The 21,075-nt window shown below is 45.6% G+C and overlaps 2 protein-coding genes across 2 annotated transcripts in view; one reads left to right on the top strand and one right to left on the bottom strand.

Annotated features, from left to right (window-relative positions):
• Positions 1-736, top strand: part of exorh (extra-ocular rhodopsin) — a 3,504-nt gene extending 2,768 nt beyond the window's left edge. The window contains exon 5 of the mRNA XM_031844776.1: positions 233-736. Coding sequence (XP_031700636.1) covers positions 233-361 — 129 coding nt within the window. The 3' untranslated portion in view covers positions 362-736. The remainder of the gene's footprint in view (positions 1-232) is intronic.
• Positions 737-1,352: 616 nt separating this feature from the next.
• plxnd1 (plexin D1) overlaps positions 1,353-21,075 on the bottom strand; it is a 60,600-nt gene continuing 40,877 nt past the window's right edge. The window contains exons 19-36 of the mRNA XM_031844773.1: positions 19,456-19,605; positions 17,353-17,467; positions 16,664-16,771; positions 15,037-15,149; positions 13,950-14,054; positions 12,722-12,852; positions 10,982-11,180; positions 10,728-10,874; positions 10,392-10,548; positions 9,926-10,029; positions 8,966-9,029; positions 7,627-7,661; positions 6,891-6,995; positions 6,537-6,700; positions 6,294-6,441; positions 3,439-3,579; positions 3,246-3,320; positions 1,353-2,360 (exon numbers count right to left, since the gene is read on the bottom strand). Of these exons, the coding sequence (XP_031700633.1) occupies positions 2,244-2,360; positions 3,246-3,320; positions 3,439-3,579; positions 6,294-6,441; positions 6,537-6,700; positions 6,891-6,995; positions 7,627-7,661; positions 8,966-9,029; positions 9,926-10,029; positions 10,392-10,548; positions 10,728-10,874; positions 10,982-11,180; positions 12,722-12,852; positions 13,950-14,054; positions 15,037-15,149; positions 16,664-16,771; positions 17,353-17,467; positions 19,456-19,605 (2,178 nt within the window). The 3' untranslated portion in view covers positions 1,353-2,243. The remainder of the gene's footprint in view (positions 2,361-3,245; positions 3,321-3,438; positions 3,580-6,293; positions 6,442-6,536; positions 6,701-6,890; positions 6,996-7,626; positions 7,662-8,965; positions 9,030-9,925; positions 10,030-10,391; positions 10,549-10,727; positions 10,875-10,981; positions 11,181-12,721; positions 12,853-13,949; positions 14,055-15,036; positions 15,150-16,663; positions 16,772-17,352; positions 17,468-19,455; positions 19,606-21,075) is intronic.

The raw sequence follows: 21,075 nt of genomic DNA, 5'->3' as shown, positions 1-21,075 counted from the left end.
CTTTTTTGATGACATTCTATACTATGACCTTTTTTGATGACATTCTATACTATGACCTTTTTTGATGACATTCTATACTATGACCTTTTTTACATTTTGATGACATACTAAACTATGACTTTTAATGCCTTTGACATCTTAATGTCATACTATAACTTCTTAAACCATGAGTACTTCTTGGATCAATGAGTGAAGGTGTAACACTGATTCTTTTTTTTTTTCCGGCCTCCAGTTCAGAAACTGCATGATCACCACGGTATGCTGCGGAAAAAATCCATTTGGAGGCGACGAGGGCACCACCGCTTCCACCTCCAAAACTCAGACTTCGTCCGTCTCATCCAGTCAGGTGGCCCCCGCTTGACAGGGACCCCCCTCCTCCCCAGTCAATGTCCCATCTGCCCTTGCACACCTTGGGACCTACCACTGCCAAGCAGCACTATGTTCTATTGGTCAATCCTCTTGACTTACCTCTCCATGTGTCTTCACTGCACCGACACAACCACGCATTTGGTGGGACTGATGTACTCAAGAGCCAGCTCGTGTATTTTCAATCCATTCAATCATGGAAAGTGTTCAGCTGGCTGCACAGAGTGTAACCCGGCATCAAGGGGGTGTCGTCCATGTGATTATCCAGCTGACCGCATTCCAAGCTCCCCACTACCCAAATACACATAATGGGTGAAAACACACCATGCCGCATGAGTTCATCCACATCAACTCTTGTTCAAGTAATTGCAGCTATATATATATATATATATATATATAAATCCCCAAAATGCGCTTTAAACAATCCATTTTTTGATCACTTAGTTGAAGCTAGTTATGAATTTCTTTAGATGTATCAGACGAGGTTTTAAGGCATCGGGTGGGGCTGTCCTCTGATCTTCATGGTGTTGGAGCTGGGGTTGTTAGTTTGCTCTTGGCATTGACTGAGACAGTGAGTGTAAACGGATGGACCTGAAAACAGCCTCTGCAGGGACAGGGCGCCTCCTGCAAGAGCGTGGATGTGTGCGTGTATGTATCGGAGGCTTGTGTTGTCAACACGCCTGTGTATTAATGAGGAATGGGGGTATTATTTTGATTATTGTGTGAAGGCTAGGATCTTGTGGAAGTTGTTCTGTATCCTGCAATAAAGATAAAGCTAAATATCTGCATGACTCCTTTTCCTTAACTGGCATCATGAGAACCTTTACAAGACTCTCTGAGGAGTTCCAGATGCTCGTCTGTGTGCTTTTGGGTGGCGGGTCAGATCTTAATGGTGTTCAAATGTTCAAATTTGCTACGTTGTAATACATTTAGAAATCAAGCACTTTTGAGATTTAGTACAATACACATTGTCATCCTGAGACACATTAAAATCCTAAATACTGCAATTTATTTCACAAACTCTGACAAATCATTTGGCATCACAAATACAGTCTCTCCTTATATTGAGCTCACATTTTTTTTTCTCATAAATGTAAATTTCCCTCTTTTAAATTGGTCAGAATCCAACAAGAAATTCATTCGTTTACAAGCACACTGATCAACACTTCTATACTGATGCAGCTCTTCCCAGTGAACTACATTACATCTGATTTCCATAAACTTTAGTCATTTATATTTCTCTCCACATCTCAACCCATCACAAACCTGCAAAGCACATTGGGTCATATTGTTCCAAGCACCGATTGGCAGCGAGTCACCCATGTTCACCAAGCACACCTGAGAACATTGCAGGCTTTAGAAGATGGGAGGACTTCTTACTCATCCTGATGAACAGGCCACTTGAAAGCATTTTAACACATCTATAAATATTGCTATGGACATTATAATACAGTACAGTGCATCATTGGCTCGTTCCCTTGAGAAAAGGGTTCAGTGCGTTAAGATCGCCACCAGGGCTTACTGTAGGTCCCAGTAACTGTAAAGACATCCAGAATAAGCCTCATCTCCACGGCCCCTACACCATCCCTCTAAAGCATAGCTGAGCCAGACTGGAATTCTTTCCATGTTATGGAGAAAGATTTGGGAAAATTGCTTGGCTTTCCAAAATCAGAGGGGGAACACCTTGCAAAGTGTGGCGCTTGAGAGGCAGGTTTAAGTCCTTTGCCACTTTCCACGCTTCTTACAGTCTGTGGGAATAATAATGACACTTATGAAGGCTTACGCCTTTAGTGGCCGACGTTCCCAAGTCACTATGTAGGCAGGAGAAAGGCAGCTGTCAGCAGGAGAAAGAGATGGCTAGTGGAGAACTGGCGGGTTCAGGCCTCGCTGCAGCACTCGTAGATGTTGTCCTCCACGAGGGCAATGACCTGCTCGAACTTGTGGTGCAGCTGAGTGCGACGTGCGGTGGGGTTCGACTCCAGAGCGCTCACCACCTGACCGAGGGAGATAGAAAAGAAAAATGCAACATAGGCTTTTAGCGGCTGTCGAGCGTTCATGCGTTTATCTATCTGGGAAAGGGAGGAAATCAGCCACCTGCCTGGACATAGAAAGTTGAGCGAACAAGCAGCAGAGGAACAAGTGAAGTGCTTCAGCCTCTTCTCCATCCTTCACGCACGCCTCCACACCACAAAAGCCTTTGCTCTTCACATATTTACAAAACCCACATCTGCTCTGTTTTTCATGCCCAATAGTTGTCACGGTGTCAGTGGGATTTATGGGCTCTTAGCGGCGGTGTGCTACGAGGCAGAACGAACTGAGCTGGGGCGAGAGAATAGGCAATCAGGGGCCATTCACAGAGCTCCGTGAATCAGAGTCTAAGTCCCCGGGCCCACGTCAGTACAGTAGCATGACAGAGGAGAGCAGCTAAACGGTATTATCATGAGGGTGCTCCATTAAGGCACAGTCACCACTGACTAAGCCTCTTCTGAGAGTAGTCACCAGCAGTAAGGAAACATGGGGGAGGACAGCAGGGGCTTGAAGAGTGCTTGTTCAAAGAGAAACAGGAGATGTGAAGCAACAACTTAACGGTGTCATTACGCAGATGAGGGTGAATGATAAAGAGAGGGTAAACAGCACGCTGTTTGCTTGAAGTGAAAGGTATACGTGGGCTGGAGGGGAGGATTGAACAGCTGTTTACAGTGTACTACATCTCTCAACATGCACACGATCCTCCACACTGATGCGTCACGCTCCGATACCCGTCTATGAAACTTAAAACGGCAAAAGCGGTTGACTGTGGTGTTGTGGCTGCAGAGACGGGCCGGTTTAAACACGAGTAACATATCTGATCCGACATCAGAAAGAATCTCTTCTCTCACCTGGTTTCTGTATCTCTTGGCGTATTTGTAGATTTCTGTCAAGGCCAGGTTGGTGTTGAATTCATTTCTGTACTTCTACAAGACAGACAATAGACTTATATTAGACTCCATGAAAAAAAAAAATGTATGCAATGGCAAGGTTTTGTGGAGCCAGGTCACGAACACACGGGGACTTTTTGAACACATTACTCACTCGTGACTCCTCAGCCAGGTGAGCGTTCATCTCCTGCTCGCTGAGAGGGGGCATGTCCTGTATCTGCTGGTAGTAGCACTGCACTCTCTTCTTATACTCGGGGATCTCCTTGGCATACAGCAGCTTGTTGGTAGGGGAGTCCTGAAATAAAAACACATTTCAGTCAGGACATTTTTCATCATTTTTTGCAGCATGTATTTTAGTTGGTCGGTGTGGCTCTGGATCAAATGTGAGCATGCTCGACACAGACTGTCCTTTGGGCTCACCAAGCCCAAGACACACAGCATTTTACGAACATAACCACATGCACAAATTCATGTACTACTGAATGCTACAGCGGGCTGGAAGCTAAAAGCAATGTACCATCTTCTGCAGGTTAATTAATAATTCAGCACCGGACCTTAATCTTGAATGAAGAGGTTTGTATATTATTGCGCAGTCTGCAGTGAGGTGCTACTGTCCTAATAAGGAGCTGTTCAGTTAAACTGGATGTTATTAGTCGATGACCCGATCTAAAGTGAGAGGGAGGGAACAGTTTCCTTTTTGCACAACAGGAGACGCATAAACTCCAGAGCCAGAGAAAGAACATTCCAGTCCAAACAATACTCCTTCACAGCTCTGCCACTCTCTCCACAGTCACTTCAGGCTCTGGTGCTTATTCAAGCAAGAAGAAAAGTAGCGGGGCTAAGAGGTTGTGGGCACACTCGGGTTTTAGTGGCGACTACTGTTTGCGAGTGAGTGTGTGTGTGTGTGTGCCAGAGAGAGGGGGACGGAAAAGAAAGTAGGACAGGGGAGAAAAAGATGGCCAGCCTCAGCTTTCAGCATCAGCGAATGTACTTACAGCGCACCTTATTATTCCTGTGTGTCATGAGTTATTTGTGTCACCTGATGTGCGTGTTTGTTTGCATGTGTGTGCATGTTTATGGGCATTTAAGCTGGAGGGGGGGAGTGGAAAGCCTGTGGCGGTAGTCGCTCCTTCTGATAGGGAACCCTCTCTCTCTCTCTTCCTGTCCGCAAGGTCACTTCCTGCTGCTCGCCCATCTGCCCGGTAACCCCCCTGTGACCCCGTGGCCCTCCATGTCTGCATCTCGCCAGATAAAGAGGGTTTCAGTGGAAACAGCAAGGATTGCTTAGTTTTCCCGCCCCTCTCTCTCTCACCGTGCTGTGCTCCGGCTAATCCAGACCCCGTACCCTTCACTGCCCTGTCCCCAGGCAATCACACACACACACACACACACACACACACACACACACACACACACACAAGCAAATGACTGTCAACACTTGAGGAAAATGTAGCGGTGTGTCATGCCAGTCTCCTTGACCTACAGGACCTACTGTGTCTGTGGACAGATGCGACATGTAAATGAGGAGGTTTGTATTATGTACGTCTTTGCTTCCATTAGGTATGAACCTGCCTGGACGGAGACCAGAATATTTCTGCCGTGAGAGCGCTGGCTCTTTGGCTCTGAACTGAAGTTTATAAATCAGACTGTTTCTCGGTGAAAGAGGAGCATCATTTGATGAGTCCTCAGCTCCCTCCGGGGAGGAAGCCAGTCAGAGAGAGACAGGAAGCAGAGCGTGCTCAGGGTCACGGTGTCTGAGGGATGAGACGGATTTGTGAGCAGTGAGGACATTCACATGCAAGCACACACACACACACACACACACACACACACACACACACACACACACAGACAGATAGACAGACAGACAGACATATGCACGCCTGAGCACACACTCACACTCACTCTCACATAGCACAAAAAGAGATCCCTGGTGCTCATGACCTTGGATCCGCCGACTCGGCTGAAATAACATGAGGAGAGGTAGATGGAGATGACAGTCTGAAGGTTTAGGGATAGGGGTTCACAGGGGGACTGAGGAGGTGTGTGTGTGTGTGTGTGTGTGTGTGGTCAAACTCAGAGAGACGTGAGGCAAAGATACTGCGTGAAGTGTAAGGGACAAATATGTCAAAAGGTTTAAGTCATGACTGATTTGTATGGCGAAAGCACTTGTATACGTATGGTATATATGACTATATGAAAGTTTTAATGATACTATGACTTTTTTAACTGACATTTTTTCTTTGTAAAGGAATATAGTCGCACACTCATAGCCATAAAAATAAAAAAAACAACTATGCAACTATATTCCTTTCCTCTTGTATTTTCCCCGTGTCAGTACCTCTCCTAAACTGGTTTCTATTCCTCCTCTATCTCATGCCGACACTTTTTTGGACATTTTCTTTCAGTAGTATGTCTGCACGTCCGTATCATCCCTCATGAACACGATATCTCAGGAACGCCTGGAGAATTTCTTCAAATGTGGCAGAAATGTCCACTTTGAATCAAGTATGAACCGATTAGATTCAGACGGTCAAAGGCTACGGTCACTGTTCTTTGGGCAAAGCTCATGAATCACAAGTTAACTACGACAATTTCACACAATTGTATAATCGGATAAATTGATGAAGTGATGACCTTTTGGACAGAGATGGATGTAAACTGTGACTTGACTGGAGGCAGACAACAACAAGGCGGTGGTTCTTGTTTTGGTTCTTGTTTTGATTTGAGTGCCAATAATATAATTATCTCCAGTGTTCATCACAAATTAACGTCCTTATATCTGCTTAGAAAACATAGAAAAAAAGGGAGCTCCTAATAACTCCAGAATTTGCCTGAGAATCATGATATGTTTTAAGTTTTCTTCAATACCAAAATGATTCAATGAAAGCTGTCTCTGCATCTAGGGTACCATGCAGACAGCAACTTCTCATAGCTGATTAATACTTTTAATGGTGCTGATGTTCCACAGACAGACAGACAGACAGACACATAAACAGATAATCTCACCTTTCCTAGCTGCAGGTCAGAAACGGAGCAGGCGTCTATGAAGGCCTGGGCGATGACAGACAGACAGGCATCCATGTGATCCGTCTTTTCAATATCAAACACAAATTGAGGATTCTTCAGGATGTTCACCCAGAAGCGCAGTGGTAAGCTGCACAGAAAGAGAAATATAACCTTTTTAAAGCCTTGCACTTGCACAGCGAGATGACCAAAAGGGGACTTTAATCAGAGCGTTTAGATCTCTACCTGTTGGTTTTCCAGATGTGCAGGGTGTCTGGGTCTGTGATGCCCCGTTTGTCAGCCTGCTCCTCCAGGAAGTCAAAGAAGTATTTGATAGCCAGAGGGGGGCGATCCGGAGGGATGCTGAGGATGGCTTGAAAGAGGTCGTCCAAGAACTTCTGAAGAGTTCCCTGTGGAGAAAAAAGAAAAAAAGGCGGCTCATGCATACACAGAGATATGGTTTTAATGGGATGTGGAGATTTTGAAAAAGGCTCCTGAGGCTAATGTGGGTCATAGAAATAAGGAATAGAAAGATGACTTAGATATCAAGCTGTAACTTCAGTCTGTTTGTAGTGTCAGCAGTCAGTTTCTTGTGTTCACCTTGGTAGACAGCAGACGTGTCAGATAGATTTCAGGCAAAACCTTCTTGCGGTGGCTCGGCCTGTGTGACCTCTTGTTCTCCATTTGGTCATCATGAGGTAGGACCTGGAAAACCAGAAGTCAAAGGTCAACACACGGCACACAAGTTGAGGTAATAAACCCCCTCATAAGAGGCTCAATGAATGCTCTACTGTCTCTGCTGTCTCAGCTGTCAAAAGGGAATTTTCTGGTTCTGTCATTAGACACATGATCCAGAAACCACATCAGGGTATTTTGAAGCGCTAGATAATATACAGAATTGGGAAAGTGATGGGAATTCTTATGTTTTTCTCTGGTTGCTGTGTACAGGATCATGTCTCTGACTTGCTCATACAGGTCTAAATAGGGGTAAGGGAACAGAAAGAAGCCTTCAAAATCCACCTACTTGTGTCAAAAAAGGACCACAGAACTGTCCTGTTAAACTAACTATTCACCCGGCAAATTGTGTTCCAAGAAACTCATTATTATAAAGTGAAAGGACCCATATCTTGGCTGACGTTTATAAAAGAGCTTAAGCAGCATTAGTGCTGTCATGTCCTCTCAGCAGCTTTCCGTTTCACCTCCATTCACCCCCAGTTCTCTCTGTCGTAATGCCTGCTCCGGGCTGACTGACAGTGGCAAACACAGGAGAAGCTCTGCTAATAAACCCAGAGCGCACTTTTAGAAACATGTTGATTACCTATGAGGAGATACTCACCAAGTGTACATACTTCTCCGTATCCAGATCTTTAACTAAAAGGAAAGAGACAAAAAGATATATATATACACAGCATGAAACAATGTGCAATCAGCAGGGTGGAGACCTGAGAGAACGAGAGGAGACAGGAGGAGGGAGCACGGAGGAGTGTGACAGATAGGAGGTTGAGAAGAAAAAAAAACACAAGAGGGAGATTGACAGGAGAGCAACGGAGATAGAGTACATGCAAGAGGAGAAAGTGATTAAGGTGGACTGTGGGCCGGTCGGGGGGGGGGGGGCTGTCTGAGAGAATGAAAGAGAAAGATTACGAGTGAAAGGAGAGAGAAAAGAGAGAGATTAGGGGAGACAGACACACAGAGTCTGTGATTGGTTCTGGAGCCGGTGTAATGAGATGGTAATGCTGGGCCAGCGCTGGGAAAGAGCATTAAACCGTGCAGGTTTATATATAGATCTAAACACAAACACACCCGTGTGCATTCGTGAAAAACTTATGAATAACCGAATACATGCAGACGCATGTCCAAACACAAGCTCCAAGCGTACAAACAAATAGAGTGAATTATTGTACGCAGCCAAAACAGAGACAGGCATTTGTGCGAGTGTACACATAAACACACAACAGCATTGTGAGTGTGCTCTCATTACAGCCAGCTCTGCCAGAGATGCTCGTGCCCGACGGGCCTCGGTCCAGGACCCACAACACTGATCACAGGCAGGCAGGACAGTGTTTTATATTAGCCAGGGAGCACTACAGGCTCATAACACCCCTTGACGCTTTGAAGACGGAGCCAGGTTTGGTCCACATAAGCCTTTTTTTTGGCCCAGTATGAATGAGAGGAGAGGCTTTGATGGACAGAGCCTGAGCAGAACTGAGCGCTGGCCTGGTACTGATTATGTAAGGTAGACCCTAGACGAACGAGCAGACAAGCCCATTAAAAGCTGTATGTAAACTCATCTGTCAACAGGCAGAGCAGTCATTATATTCCGGGTTGAGGCTGGACAATGGGCCCGCTTTTGTTGCATTTTATTCCCCCACAAGCTGACATTTGCTAATGGAAAACATCTATAACGCAGAAAAAGAGCTCTGAATGAAGCGGTAAGCGTAACTTCTATGCAAAGCAGGAGTTGTTGTGATTTATTAGGTGCGAGTGTGTTTAGACGTCCGCTGTGTCTTGTTGGGGTTGGGAGGGTGTATGGTTTCATGCATGTTTACATGTGTGTATCGTGTTCTCGTGATCAACTGAGCATGTGCCGTTTCCTGTGATCGAGTGAGTGCGAGTATTTATCCAAGTGTGTGTGACAAAGCGACAGGGTGTGGGTGTGTTTGTGGGTGACGTACCTCTCCCGAGGGTGTTATCTCTCTTGTCTTTCATGCTCATGGCCAGCGACGCCCCCTCTGGGATCTGTGAAGGCAGAGAAGGAGGGAGAGATGACAGAGGGCACAGGGGTCAGCTGGGGTGCACCAGGACGGCATCATTAAGCATGCCCTCAAGGGGAGTGCAGTGTTGAGAGGTGTGTTTGTTTGTGTGTGTGTGTGTGTGTGTGTGTGTGTGTGTGTGTGTGTGTGTCAGTCTTGCGTGCATCTAGAGTGGTGGCCAGTCTGCAGGAGCCTGGCCGGGCTCATTAAAGTCAACCCGTGGTGAAATGGATTGAACAGCCTTGTCAGTGAACCCAGACTGTTAGTACACGCTGCAGCTCACTGCTTTCACAGCTCTGTCCCGATGGCTCAGCAAAAACTAAACAGAGCACTTAACAAGTACAGGTACCGGGTGAAAGGTCGAGGGTCACCAAGTAACCGCTTACTCACGCACAAATGAAGGTAAACAAACAAACACATTAGACACAAACTGTTATTCTGTTTTTTAAAACATGTCTGGAGTGGATCTTTAAGTTAGGTGTTAAAATGTACAATGTAAATATTCAGTAGCAGTTGTTACACATTACAACTATCAACTATTGTTTTTTTTATTGTAAAACATTACCTAAATGCTGTAATAAATACACTGTAAGTCTAAATGCAGAATCTGCATAACGACGGTATAATTGCAGCCGCTCTGCCACAGCTAAGCTGCAGTGAAGGACCTGAACATAAAGAGAAACATCATACAGCAGCACACAAACACAAAGAGAGGCACCTACAGCCGACACAGAAACGTCCTCCCACCCATGGACACCAGTGACACCATTTACAAGGAGTTCTCACCTTCAACACCCCCGCTGTTGCCGTTACAACATCAGGAACATACAGGTACACCATGACACCTACCACAGCGGTGTCACACAAACACACATAACACACCTGGTAATGGAAGACCGTGTTGAGTTTCTTTCTGCCTTCTTCCATCAGTGAGGAGCTATCCACGTCCTGCAGAACCTTACTGTTGCTGCCGGAGTCAAACCACTCTGGAGAGGAATGAGAGCGGAGAAGGGACGGGAAGTGATATTAGACAATTTCATCCTAAATTTGGAGAAGAACATGCGAGACGGAGGGCAGCCGTGCTCTAACTCTCTGTGTCACGACCTGTGGAAATATTCTTGCACCATTAATCAAATCAGCTCTGCAGGCTCCACAGCTTTTGAAAGCAATAACTCTTTGTGATTATGACTGTACACTCTCCTCGATGCATTCTGTCATTTATTATATTGCAGCCTCGGGTTAGTTGAGCTTCATGAGAAGAATTGACCTTTTTGCAAAGGAGATTACTATATCTCAGAGGGCAGGGGAGAGGAAAGGATGGAAATAATCAGAGGAAATGTGCTCTTACCCAGGTCTACATCCTCCGCTCTGGGCCACTGGGAGAATGGCAGGTTTTTATAAAAGGCTTCAAGGATTTTTTCCTTCACCTGGCAGATTGTGTCTGTATTCATGACCCTGACGGGCAGCGAGTCCATGCCACAGCCCTGGAAGGACACGTTGATGTTCTGCAAAAATAAACAGAGAGCAAAACATTTCAAACTCTGCAAAGTTTTGAATTTCAGCATGACTGAAACTTTACCGGCAGTCGACTTCATTAAAAAGGGCGAGTTCGACATTGACCCCTGAGCTGTAGAAAGCAAAGCCGATCGCGTGAAAGATGAACTGAGAGTGTGTGAGAGCAGACCTGTGGCTTGGCCTCAATGTTCTCGCGGAGCAGCCACTCCTCGTTGAGGGTATAGCGGGCCTTCCCTGTGATGGCGTCTATGGAGCCCTTGTTGATCTGCTGCTTGATTGCACACAGCAGCAGGAAGAAAGGCTCACCCACCGTTTCCTGAAGATCATGAGAGAGAGAGAGAGAGAGAGAGAGGTGGAGTCAAAAATCAGAGATGCTGTTGTTCTTCTTAATCAAGCCGGCCTCGTAGCTTCCCTGAGCGTCACCTTGAGGTAGCTGTACATGCAGATGGACATCCAGTTGGTCAGCATTTTCTCCACAACGGACTCAGTGCGGCGCAACATCAGCTTGGGGTTCTTGGAAGCCGAAGCATCAATCAGGTCCACCAGTAGATCTTTCATGATACTGGTGTAGTACTCGAGCTTACCGTGGAGGGCGATGGTGAGCAGAGACGCAAGGCTGCATCTGAAGGGTGAGAAAACAGATGAGCAGAGGAGACGGATGAGCAAAAACATGCCCCGTCAGTGCCCAGTGATCAGTGGAGGATTACATATAACTACAGTACAGAAACAACAACAACAACAAGGTTTCATCCTTCCCACAGCACTTGTGACTGCAGAGCCAAATAAAGGACTGATCTAATGCAGGGACTGTCTGCGTGAGTGAGTCCAGAGGTGCAGGGGATTTCCCTAACAAAGCTCCTTTAATCCAGGAGAAAGGGGGCGACATCAGTCAGTAAGTGCTGACACTGAGCTGGGACAGGGATGTGGTCTTGCCTCTGGAATTTTTCTCTGATTCTCCACAATGACTGGCTAGTTTAAGGACATCAGGACCCAAACAGCTACACTGATGAATGACTACGCATTTACACAGCTGAAGCAACCACTTTGTCTGAACAGTAACGATATTTCTTCAGCTGCTACGGACATGAAAAGAGAAGAAACTCTTGTGTTAAACACTGGAACAATAGAGACACATTTCATATACAACTGAATGTGATTCACAAACCACACAATAATTACAACTAATTATACTATGACATTTTTATGGCATACTACTCTTTGACTTGTATTACATTTTTATTGTATACTACAATATAACATTCGTATTACAATTTTATGAAATCCTACATTGTGACATTTTTCTTATATCAAGCATTAAAAAATTCACTTTAGTTTTTTAAGGCTCCTGCTTTGATTGTTTAGTGATAATGAGTGAAGTATTTCAGTCTCCTTCATTAACATTTTCTTATTTAGGAGTTAAAATATTGAATCTGCATTCATTGATGTTTTGGCCACTTTTCTGTTTTAGTCTAAACCAGCTCCTGAGAAACATCTCTGGGTTTTTTAGCAGATATTCCACTACTTGCTACCTTTGTCTGTCTGCTTTGGTCATGGGCAGGTAGTGTACTGTACAGTGGTTCTTAGAGGCTTTCTGCTGAAAACAGCTGCCATTTGTGGCTGGAGACCAGGCTGAGGAGAGCAATGAGAGTGAATGAAAACAGTACCGCTGTCGGCCTTAAAACCAAGACAATGAGCTGAATGATGGTGACGCTCTCTAGAGGTGAGAGGAACTGCAGTCAGGTGGTGTTTCTCTGTGGACTTGTTATAACAAGTAATGCCTCCCACTTGCCATTTCATCCATTGTTAATAAAAATATAGCTTATTGAAACTTCAAAACACCTCCAAATATGGTGCAATCCATTATAACACTAAAGCTTCAACACTTAATTGATTTGTTGTCAACTGTTAAATTAGTAGGCAGCTATTTTGATAATCGATTACTCGATTTGACTCGACTTTTTTAAAGAAAAAAATTCTAAATAGTCTGATTCCAGCTGCTTAAATGTGTTTTCTTTCTTTATTCCTCTGTGGCAGTAAACTGAATATTTACGAGTTGTGGACAAAATAGGACATTTGATGACGTCATCTTGTGCTTTGGGAAACTCTGACACTTTATAGATCCAACAACTAATTGAGAAAAAAAAAATCAGTTGATGCATTTACCGATCTCGTACTGCGAAGTCCTTCTGCTGCTCCAAGGCGTGGACAAACGTGACCAGGAAGTGCTTGTTGTTGAGGAGAGTGGAGAACATAGTGATGCCCTCCTCTACATTAGGCCTTGTTGTGTTGGTGGCCTGAGGTCAGAAGGGAGATGAAACAGTTATTTCTCAGCGTGATTTCACCTCGACTGCATTACACACCTGCTGCGCCCGCCCTAATCTATTTCGCCGCCTCTTGTCTCGGGTGACCCATCTAGTGAACACCTCATCCTTCTATCACACCTCCTCCTTCTGCTTCTTCAGGCACCTCCCTCTCTGTTATCGGTATCTCCCACTCCGTTCTCCGACTGTGCGTGATTGCCTCTAAATGTGCCGAGTCGACTTAATGAGTATGGCCTATCTATGGGTGCGACTAAGCAGCAGTGGGATGAAGTCTTCCCTCTGGACCGCAGCCATATGGTGTGGTTTGCAGCCTGACAGAAGGAGAACAGGGGTGTCCATTAAGATAAATGCCCGCCTGTGAGATTTATTTGCTGTGACCTGGAAAACACTTCCTGGGAAGACGATGTGGATCCAAGGCACTTCATCACCACTAGACAGCCTCCCCCGGCTGCCGACCCAAAACCGGCGCTGCTATCGCTACTTTCTGTCTTCGTAAAGGCGCACAGACACACACACACACACACGTGTGTGCTTTCGCTTACGGCATCCATTCGCACAGAGCTTTGTGAACGTGCACGCTCCCTCTCCCACTCTCTCTTTATAGCTTTCACTCCCATCCGCCCCTCCATTAAACACACACACACACACACACAACTAGAAATGGATTTCGATGAAAAGCGTACTGTTCGGTTGTCCAAGAGCCAGTGGGAAGGAAGTGTGTCAACCACCAGCCATCAACTTGGTGGGCAGTGTGTTGCTTGACAAGCTGAAATTATGTTCGTCACACTGACTAGAAACCACTGAATGACACACAAGAGCATGCCAGTTCACACAAACACATACAGTACACTGACACACTCCACACACACACACATTATAACAAGCGCGCCATGGCAGAGAAAGCACAATATGCTATTCTTTACTCCTCATCAACAACGAGCCGACTGTGAAACCTTAATAAGCTTCAGCGTGACCTAGTTGAGAAGCAGGCGAGTGAAGAAAAGGAGCCAAATCAATGCACTGTGGCAGAAGAAAGCCGAACCGGACAGCCTAATGGCTTAACCCTTCACCTTCCAGTCCTGCAGCAGCGGGTGAGTCTCCGGCAGCACTCGAGGGCCCAGGCCGTCATTCTCGTAGGCGGGCTGGACCAGACTCTTCTCGTAATCGGAAAACATCTGAAACACACATTAAGATACTTACAGACAGTCGTAATACCAAGTCAGCTCTAGTTGTAAAACAAAGGGACACGGATAGACAGGGGACAAACAAAAAGAGCTGGCCTTGAGACCCAGAATAGGCCCCTGACTGACCATGAAAAAGAACATAACACCGTAACACGAAACGTCATGTGCTTTAATGGCTTTAGTGACAAACTGACCCAAAGCAAACCTTTCAAATGTATCCGTCACTTCAGGACAGACGCATTTGACTTGTATTGTGTGTCCGAGTCTGTGTCTAACACTGTTTTGTGTGTGCGTGTAATCTTTAGTGGAAGAAAAAGAACACAAAGGGTCATGAGTTTGCTGTTTAAGCGGAAAAACTACGGAGAGACGATACTGAAGCAACAACTCTTGAATTTACGTTTCCGTCTAAACAGCTTTTCAACACTCTCCCCCCTCACTTCCTTCACGACAGAAAACAGCGTCCAGTGTCTACTGCAACAAACCAGCGCGGCTGCTGTTGTATACTTGCAAAAACAGTGTGGGTGTGTGAGGAGCATGTTTTGAGAAATCAGGGGGAAAGTTTTCTTGTCTCAGTGCCCGTCATTGTTCCGTCTCCTTGAAAGTCCAATCCTGTGGTTGGAAGACAAAGCCCGCTGACCTGTGTGTGTCTGCATTAGTGGAAAAACACCCACTGACAGATAGATCCACAGTCTACCTTCAGGGTGGATCACACATCAGAAAAACGCTTACCTATGGAGAACACATTAACTCTCCTGCAGGGTGCCACACGGAGCTACACTGCACTAGACGCCGAAGCGTATGTTTAAAAGTTTCAAGGTGAATTTTCATCCTGCATATTACAAGCGGTGGGAAATATGGGCCATGTAGGGGGGGGGGGGGGGGGGGGATATTTATTAAAACCCCCATTGAGAAAAATGGTATTGTCAGTCTGCCAGTCAAAATCAGATAGCAGGGGGAAAATAGTCTTTCTCACCTTGGGGAAGAACGTGCGTGTGACAAACTGTTTGTACTCCAAAAAGGGGATGCCCTGGCTGCGATTCAGCTCCTTGGTCAGGTCTGTCATGTCTGTCTGCAGCTCTGCAAAGCCTGAAAGGAAGAAAAAAGAACCACAAAGACCCAAAAGGTCTTGAATCCTTGGATTGTTTCTGGCTCCTCAAGTTACATTTGTTGCTAAGCAGAATGAGTCAGAAATATCTTCACAGACTAATGCAATAACCGTGGGATCTGTAAAAATCTGGCTGATTTTGGTGGAAGAGATTTTAGATGTGACTTACAGTATGATGTAATTTACTAAATCAAATTTCGTATTCTAGTTTGAATACTGCATGTACCAAACACAGATCCTCTGATCTTCTAACACCCTGCCCCCCTTTCTCTGTCGCTGCCAGTCTAGCACGGCATGCAGGCAAATATTTACCACACGACAATCAGAGCGGCCATATCCAGTCCCTCATCCAAACCATGTGTGCAGGCTGAGGTTTACATGCTGCGGAAACAGTATCAGCATGTGCAGACACTGACTTAAATCCACGTGCTAATACCGTAGCCACTTTATGGGATAGCATGTTCTCGGAGAGGATAATGTTCGCCTCTAAGGAGATCCCTTTATGGAAAAGCTCTTCCTGTCACAGGATGAGAGACGTATTTGGGTTACAATGCTACTCTCCTCCGACTGTGTTTGTGTAGAAAGAAGGGGAATACTAGACCCGGGGGATTTGAAACATATTTTACTTACTCCTCCAGGTTATTCATCCTCCTGTTTGCTAAAGTGTCCCCTAAACCACCCGTCAGTTCACACCATCAACTCCTGAATAGACGCAGGAGGCCCACATGCAAAACCTCCCAAAAATACCGAGACCCTCCCGTTCCTGTTACCTGGAATATGTCAATTCCGCATCTTCCTTCACTCCCTCTTCTTCCACTTTTATCACGTCTATCGTTTAAGTGGAACTATCCCTCGCTTTCTGCACACTCACCCTGAACTCGGCCACAAATCTATCTGTGTCCTCTGAATAAATAACCTCCCCTTCTCTCCCCCACTCCTCCCACGCTTCTGCTTCTCCTCGGACTCGCGGCCCTGACTCCCGCTCCTATCGCTTCCTCCCTCCATTCCTCTTTCTCTATCCGTCCACCCCCCCCATCTCTACGCAATAAATCTGGTTGCTCAGACGTAGAGTGGCCTTCGCACGGCTTTACTCTAATGCCCTAGAAAAGACAGAGCAGGAGCACTAAAAACACACAGAGGCCTCGTTTCTACAGCGTAGACACAGCAGAGGCGATGTGGCCACTCGGAGCATCTGTGTGTGTGACTGATCATTTATCAGACGCTGTGTTTTATGAGTCACGCTTACTCGGCACAAATCTGTCAACTGTTTGCATCTCCCTCTCACTTCAGATTAGAAACAATCTCAAACACATTTTACATGCACACACACACAAATATATGTGGTCAATATTTCTGTCTTCCCACAAGCTCTTTTTTCATGTCAATCGAAACAAAACATCATTTCAGGTCTAATCAACTCTGAGAGCAGAGCTTGTACAATAGTATAGGGTGTGTGTGTGTGTGCGTGTCTGTGCGGGTTCTTGTGTAAACACACCTTTACGGATCTCGTCTCTGATCTGGGACTCCATCTCCTCCATTTGAAGTAGAGTTTTCTGCCAGTAGCGTTCCGCCCTTCGGCTCTTTGTGCAGTACACTACAAGAGCTGAGATAGACAAAGTGCAGTTTGAATATGGCACGTTTCAACCAACAAGACCGTAATCACACACCGACAGCAAACCAGAGAATCATCTGTCGGATCAAAAATGTGTCTAAAAAGTTCCCAAATGGGTTTGTATAATCTTTTGTGAGCCTGTGAAAAACATGTGCATGAATGTATCCGACCGTGAGAACATGTAAATGAAAAAGTTCTCGTTCTCGTGCACACATTATTTCAACAGTTGTGTCACATGTAAAAATCGAACAAGAAATAAGGGTTCTGGGAACATCTGAGAACACATACAACAGCAGGAATGTGTAAAAATCCACCATAGCACCAATTTCCACCCATGCACCTGCCTCAGTCGTATAAAGACTGGAGGATACGGTACGCACACACAGGCACACACAGAGCAGACAGCGAGGGGAACAGTGGGGTCTTTGTGCTTTGAGCGCTGACGAGGGATGAAGCAAGTACGGGAAACTATGACCCCCGGATTCCTTTTATCTGTTCCACATCTGGAGCATCCATCGCTACAGCAGGCACACATCCATGGACTGCCTGGCGAGCATGTGTACACAACCTACCCACAGTGCACAGCAGCAGCAGCACGCAGCACACCACAATGGACACCACGATGGCCAGCTCGCTGCCGCCGAGCTGCACTTTGGCGATGGTGTGACGGAAGTTCCCCACTTGCACCTGGAAAGAGAGAGAGGGACAACACGTGAAGATGGAGTGCGCTTCTTTGTTTTATCGCTTTTTCTGCTACGGTTCTCACCATGACCGTTACATGCTAAAGTAGATCTGCTACTGTTTAATACCTCCCTGGATACTTGGTTGTCTTCGTGGTATTTGCTTCTTAATAAACGTAGCATTATATGATTGTAAATCTTGTACATCTGCTAAGGCAATACTCTACCTCATGATTATCAGCTGAAAAAGCAAATTTAATTCTCAGAAGACAAGAAAGACACAGAGGCAGAGAAGAAATGAGAATAGCTGCATTACGTATGTTCGTTGTATTGGAGAATAAATTACATGTGCAGCTCTTAGTGGGAACACAGGTACCTGTGCACAAGCACATATGCACAGACGCATCATTTTGTTCATGGACACAGGTGCAGACACAGAAATAAATTACACCCTGCAGGTTTTGAAAAATGGCCTCTCGCTGCAACGAGCTGTAGAGGAGTCACCCGGTTCAGAGCAACCCAGATGTGACAAGAATAGGACTTTCACTTCTGCCTCCTGATTAGTCAGCAGTCCTCTGTGGTCCCTCCTCACATCCTTCCCGCTTCTTCTCCAATCCGAACATACTTCATAAAAAAAGCCTCAGATAAAAAGCCTCCAATCCTCAGACCAAATCCCTCATATGCTGCTCTCCCTTTGGGGGGGGGGGACTGCTTCACTGGGCTTCCTCCTGCTTTTCTCGTTCCATCTTCCTCTTTCTGGTCCAGGCATTTATTTACCCAGACCAGCGAGAGAAGGCCTTCTTGCAGAGAGTGGCCCGGTGTAATGGAGGGGAAAATGCTATTGTTCCGTGTTCCTGTTTCTCTCGGGGTACAAAAACACTCCTTCCCCACATCCACTCCTGCAGCTCAGCTCCATTTCAGAGCCAAGCCAAACACGGGCGTGTAAAAATAGATGTGCCACCGAAAGAAAGTGAAGAAACATAAATGGCCATGAGCTATGCAACGGGTCCAACATATATGCATTTCCTTGCCGACGCTAAGGAAAATGTCTGTTTATTCCCCTGTCGAATCCGCACACCAATCATCCTCACTGCTTGTGTGCAGGCAGCCCACCCGTTCGTGTTATGACTTCTCGTTTGACCCTTGCCCTCCCTTTATGTCTTTGCTAATTGCCTGTGTTTATTCTCAGACATCCTGAGAGGCAGACAGGGTTGGGTGGGGATGACAGCGAGCCACAGGTAGACGAGGAGAGAGACCGAGAAAGAGCTTTCCTTCTATTTCTGTGTCAAAGTGGGGAAACCGTACAACTCCAGAAAGAGACAGAGTAACATATGTTTCTGAGCTATTTAGGCAAACCACTCACAGTCTGGCTCTTATTTAAATATAGATGAACACCCCCCCCCCACCCCTTAATAAAGCCGTCTCAGCATGGACAACAACAGATGGGGAACGTGGGTAGAGGAAAGAGAGTGGTTTTATCAGGACTGCGCAGTGCTCGACCACGTCTTGATTAAGACCTTTAATTGCGATGGAGGGAGACGAAACAAAAACACAAGCGAGGAGCGAGATCATCGCTGAGTCAGAACACTGTGAGCAGATAGTGTGTGATAGGTGAATGAGTCGGTGATGACAGACGAGCTGATAAGGGATTAAAGAGATAAAAGGGGAAGTGGTAAACATTTAACTGTTCTATTGTGGCGCAGACTGACGGCTCACCACCCACACTAACTGCTGATTCACGGTGGCATGCTGAGAGACTATAAACCATTCATAATGCCTAGACACAAACACATCTGACAGTGCGTGGACCTGATCGGATCAAATCCGTCTCAATGAACATCACAGATGGTCTGGATTCCGGCTAGATGTTTGGCTTATGAGTACTGCGTGACAGATGGGAGATATCCTTAAATAATCAGCGTCTATCCGGCTAATTTTTTAACACAAGGTCGTATTTGTGTTCTATTGTGGTGTTGTACATGTTTGCATACTTACGGTGACAGGCAGCTCACTCTCGCTGGAGCTCAGCAGTCCGTTGATGGTGCAGTGAAACAGCTGGTCGTTGTGGAAGCTGATGTTACAGGGATAGGGGCCAATCATCACAGAGTATTCCTCCGGCATCAGCTCCAGAACGCTCGGCCCTTTCTGCGCCAGAAAACGAACAAAAACAGCCGTCAGCCGGTCAGATGTGGGAGACTAGAGGGGCCTGGTTTGAAGAGGCACAGATAACATTCATTCGCAGCAGCTTTAACCAGCAACATACACATATGCGTTCTCGTATGCACCCACACACACACACACACACACACACACACACACAGAGAAACCGAGCTGCGGCAGGCCCGTCATTGCAGCTGTCACACAGAGAAAGCTAACTGAAAAATCCTCCAGTTTGGGCTGGAGTTCAGCTTAAAGCAGCAAACATTCCCGCTGACTCTCTCACATGGCCAGGGAAGTTTCTACAAACAAACCCGCTGACAGTCATCCCTGCCTCTGCCCAAAATAACATTCTCAGGGCCTTTACAGGAGCCTGTTGGAATAAACTGCTCCAACTCTGTCCTGTTTCAATCCGGGCCCTATACTCTCACTCACGGGGTTAATTAAAAGGGGGACTCCTCTGATTTTACACTTGAAGTTCTGTTTCCTATGACAAGTGAAGACTACTGATTTATAACAGAAAGCCTGTGTGGCATGACGTTTGAAAGACATATACCAGGCAGGGAGGGTTTTAAGAAAGATGCCATTAAGTTGCATCATGGGAAATGTAGGATCCGGTGTTTTTGTAGCTTTTGTTAAGTGCAATACAAAAGCAATGAAATAGCTCTTTGAGGTCAATAGCAGCAAGGCTCTATGGATTTCTACTTAACAAGTCTCTGTATTGAACTTAAGAGTTACAGAACACAATATTATTTGATTATACAGTTTGTTGACTAAATGTTTAGTTCAAAAGGTCACTCGTATTGGTCTTGGAAGAAAAGTTCGGGTTTCAACTTCTTATTTTTAGAGGGTTAATTATCATTGTATAGACACATGAGTGGACAGATGATCAGACAGATTGTAAACAAGCCACCAGTATCGCTACATAGCACCTTATTTGGAGGTAAAACCAAACCAGGAAGTCAGTCTGTCAAATGTTTTAAACAGACAAATTGGACAATCATTTTGCCATTCACCTGTTTTCTCTTCTAAATGACTTAAGCCCTGTCAAACTGATTTTTTTGGAGATGTCACATCATTCATAGAACTCTGCAGTTAACTGGTTATGTACCGTGTTATTATACATATATATATATATATATATATATATATAGGAATGATGCCAAGAAATAAGAAAGACCCTATTTGTACGGAACTGCAATTTCCCTTTAATATTGGAATGACAAGTGAGGAAGCGTGTGTGTTTATCCCCAGTGTGCTTCCTTGCTTTGATTACACCCTTAGGGCCCTGTCCCTACTGCAGGATGCCACCCCCTGGGTCTCTGTCAACAAATGCTTCCTAACACAGACAAAACACACACATACACACACCCACGCACACAAACACGCATACACACTCGTAATACACACACACACACACACACACACACACACACACACACACACACACACACACAC

This window comes from Anarrhichthys ocellatus, unplaced genomic scaffold (genome assembly GCF_004355925.1).
Source record: "Anarrhichthys ocellatus isolate YVR2014 unplaced genomic scaffold, GSC_Weel_1.0 scaffold5, whole genome shotgun sequence".
Classification (NCBI taxonomy): Eukaryota; Metazoa; Chordata; class Actinopteri; order Perciformes; family Anarhichadidae; genus Anarrhichthys; species Anarrhichthys ocellatus.
Note: the sequence above shows the minus strand (reverse complement) of the source record. Positions and strands in the feature narration are given on the sequence as shown.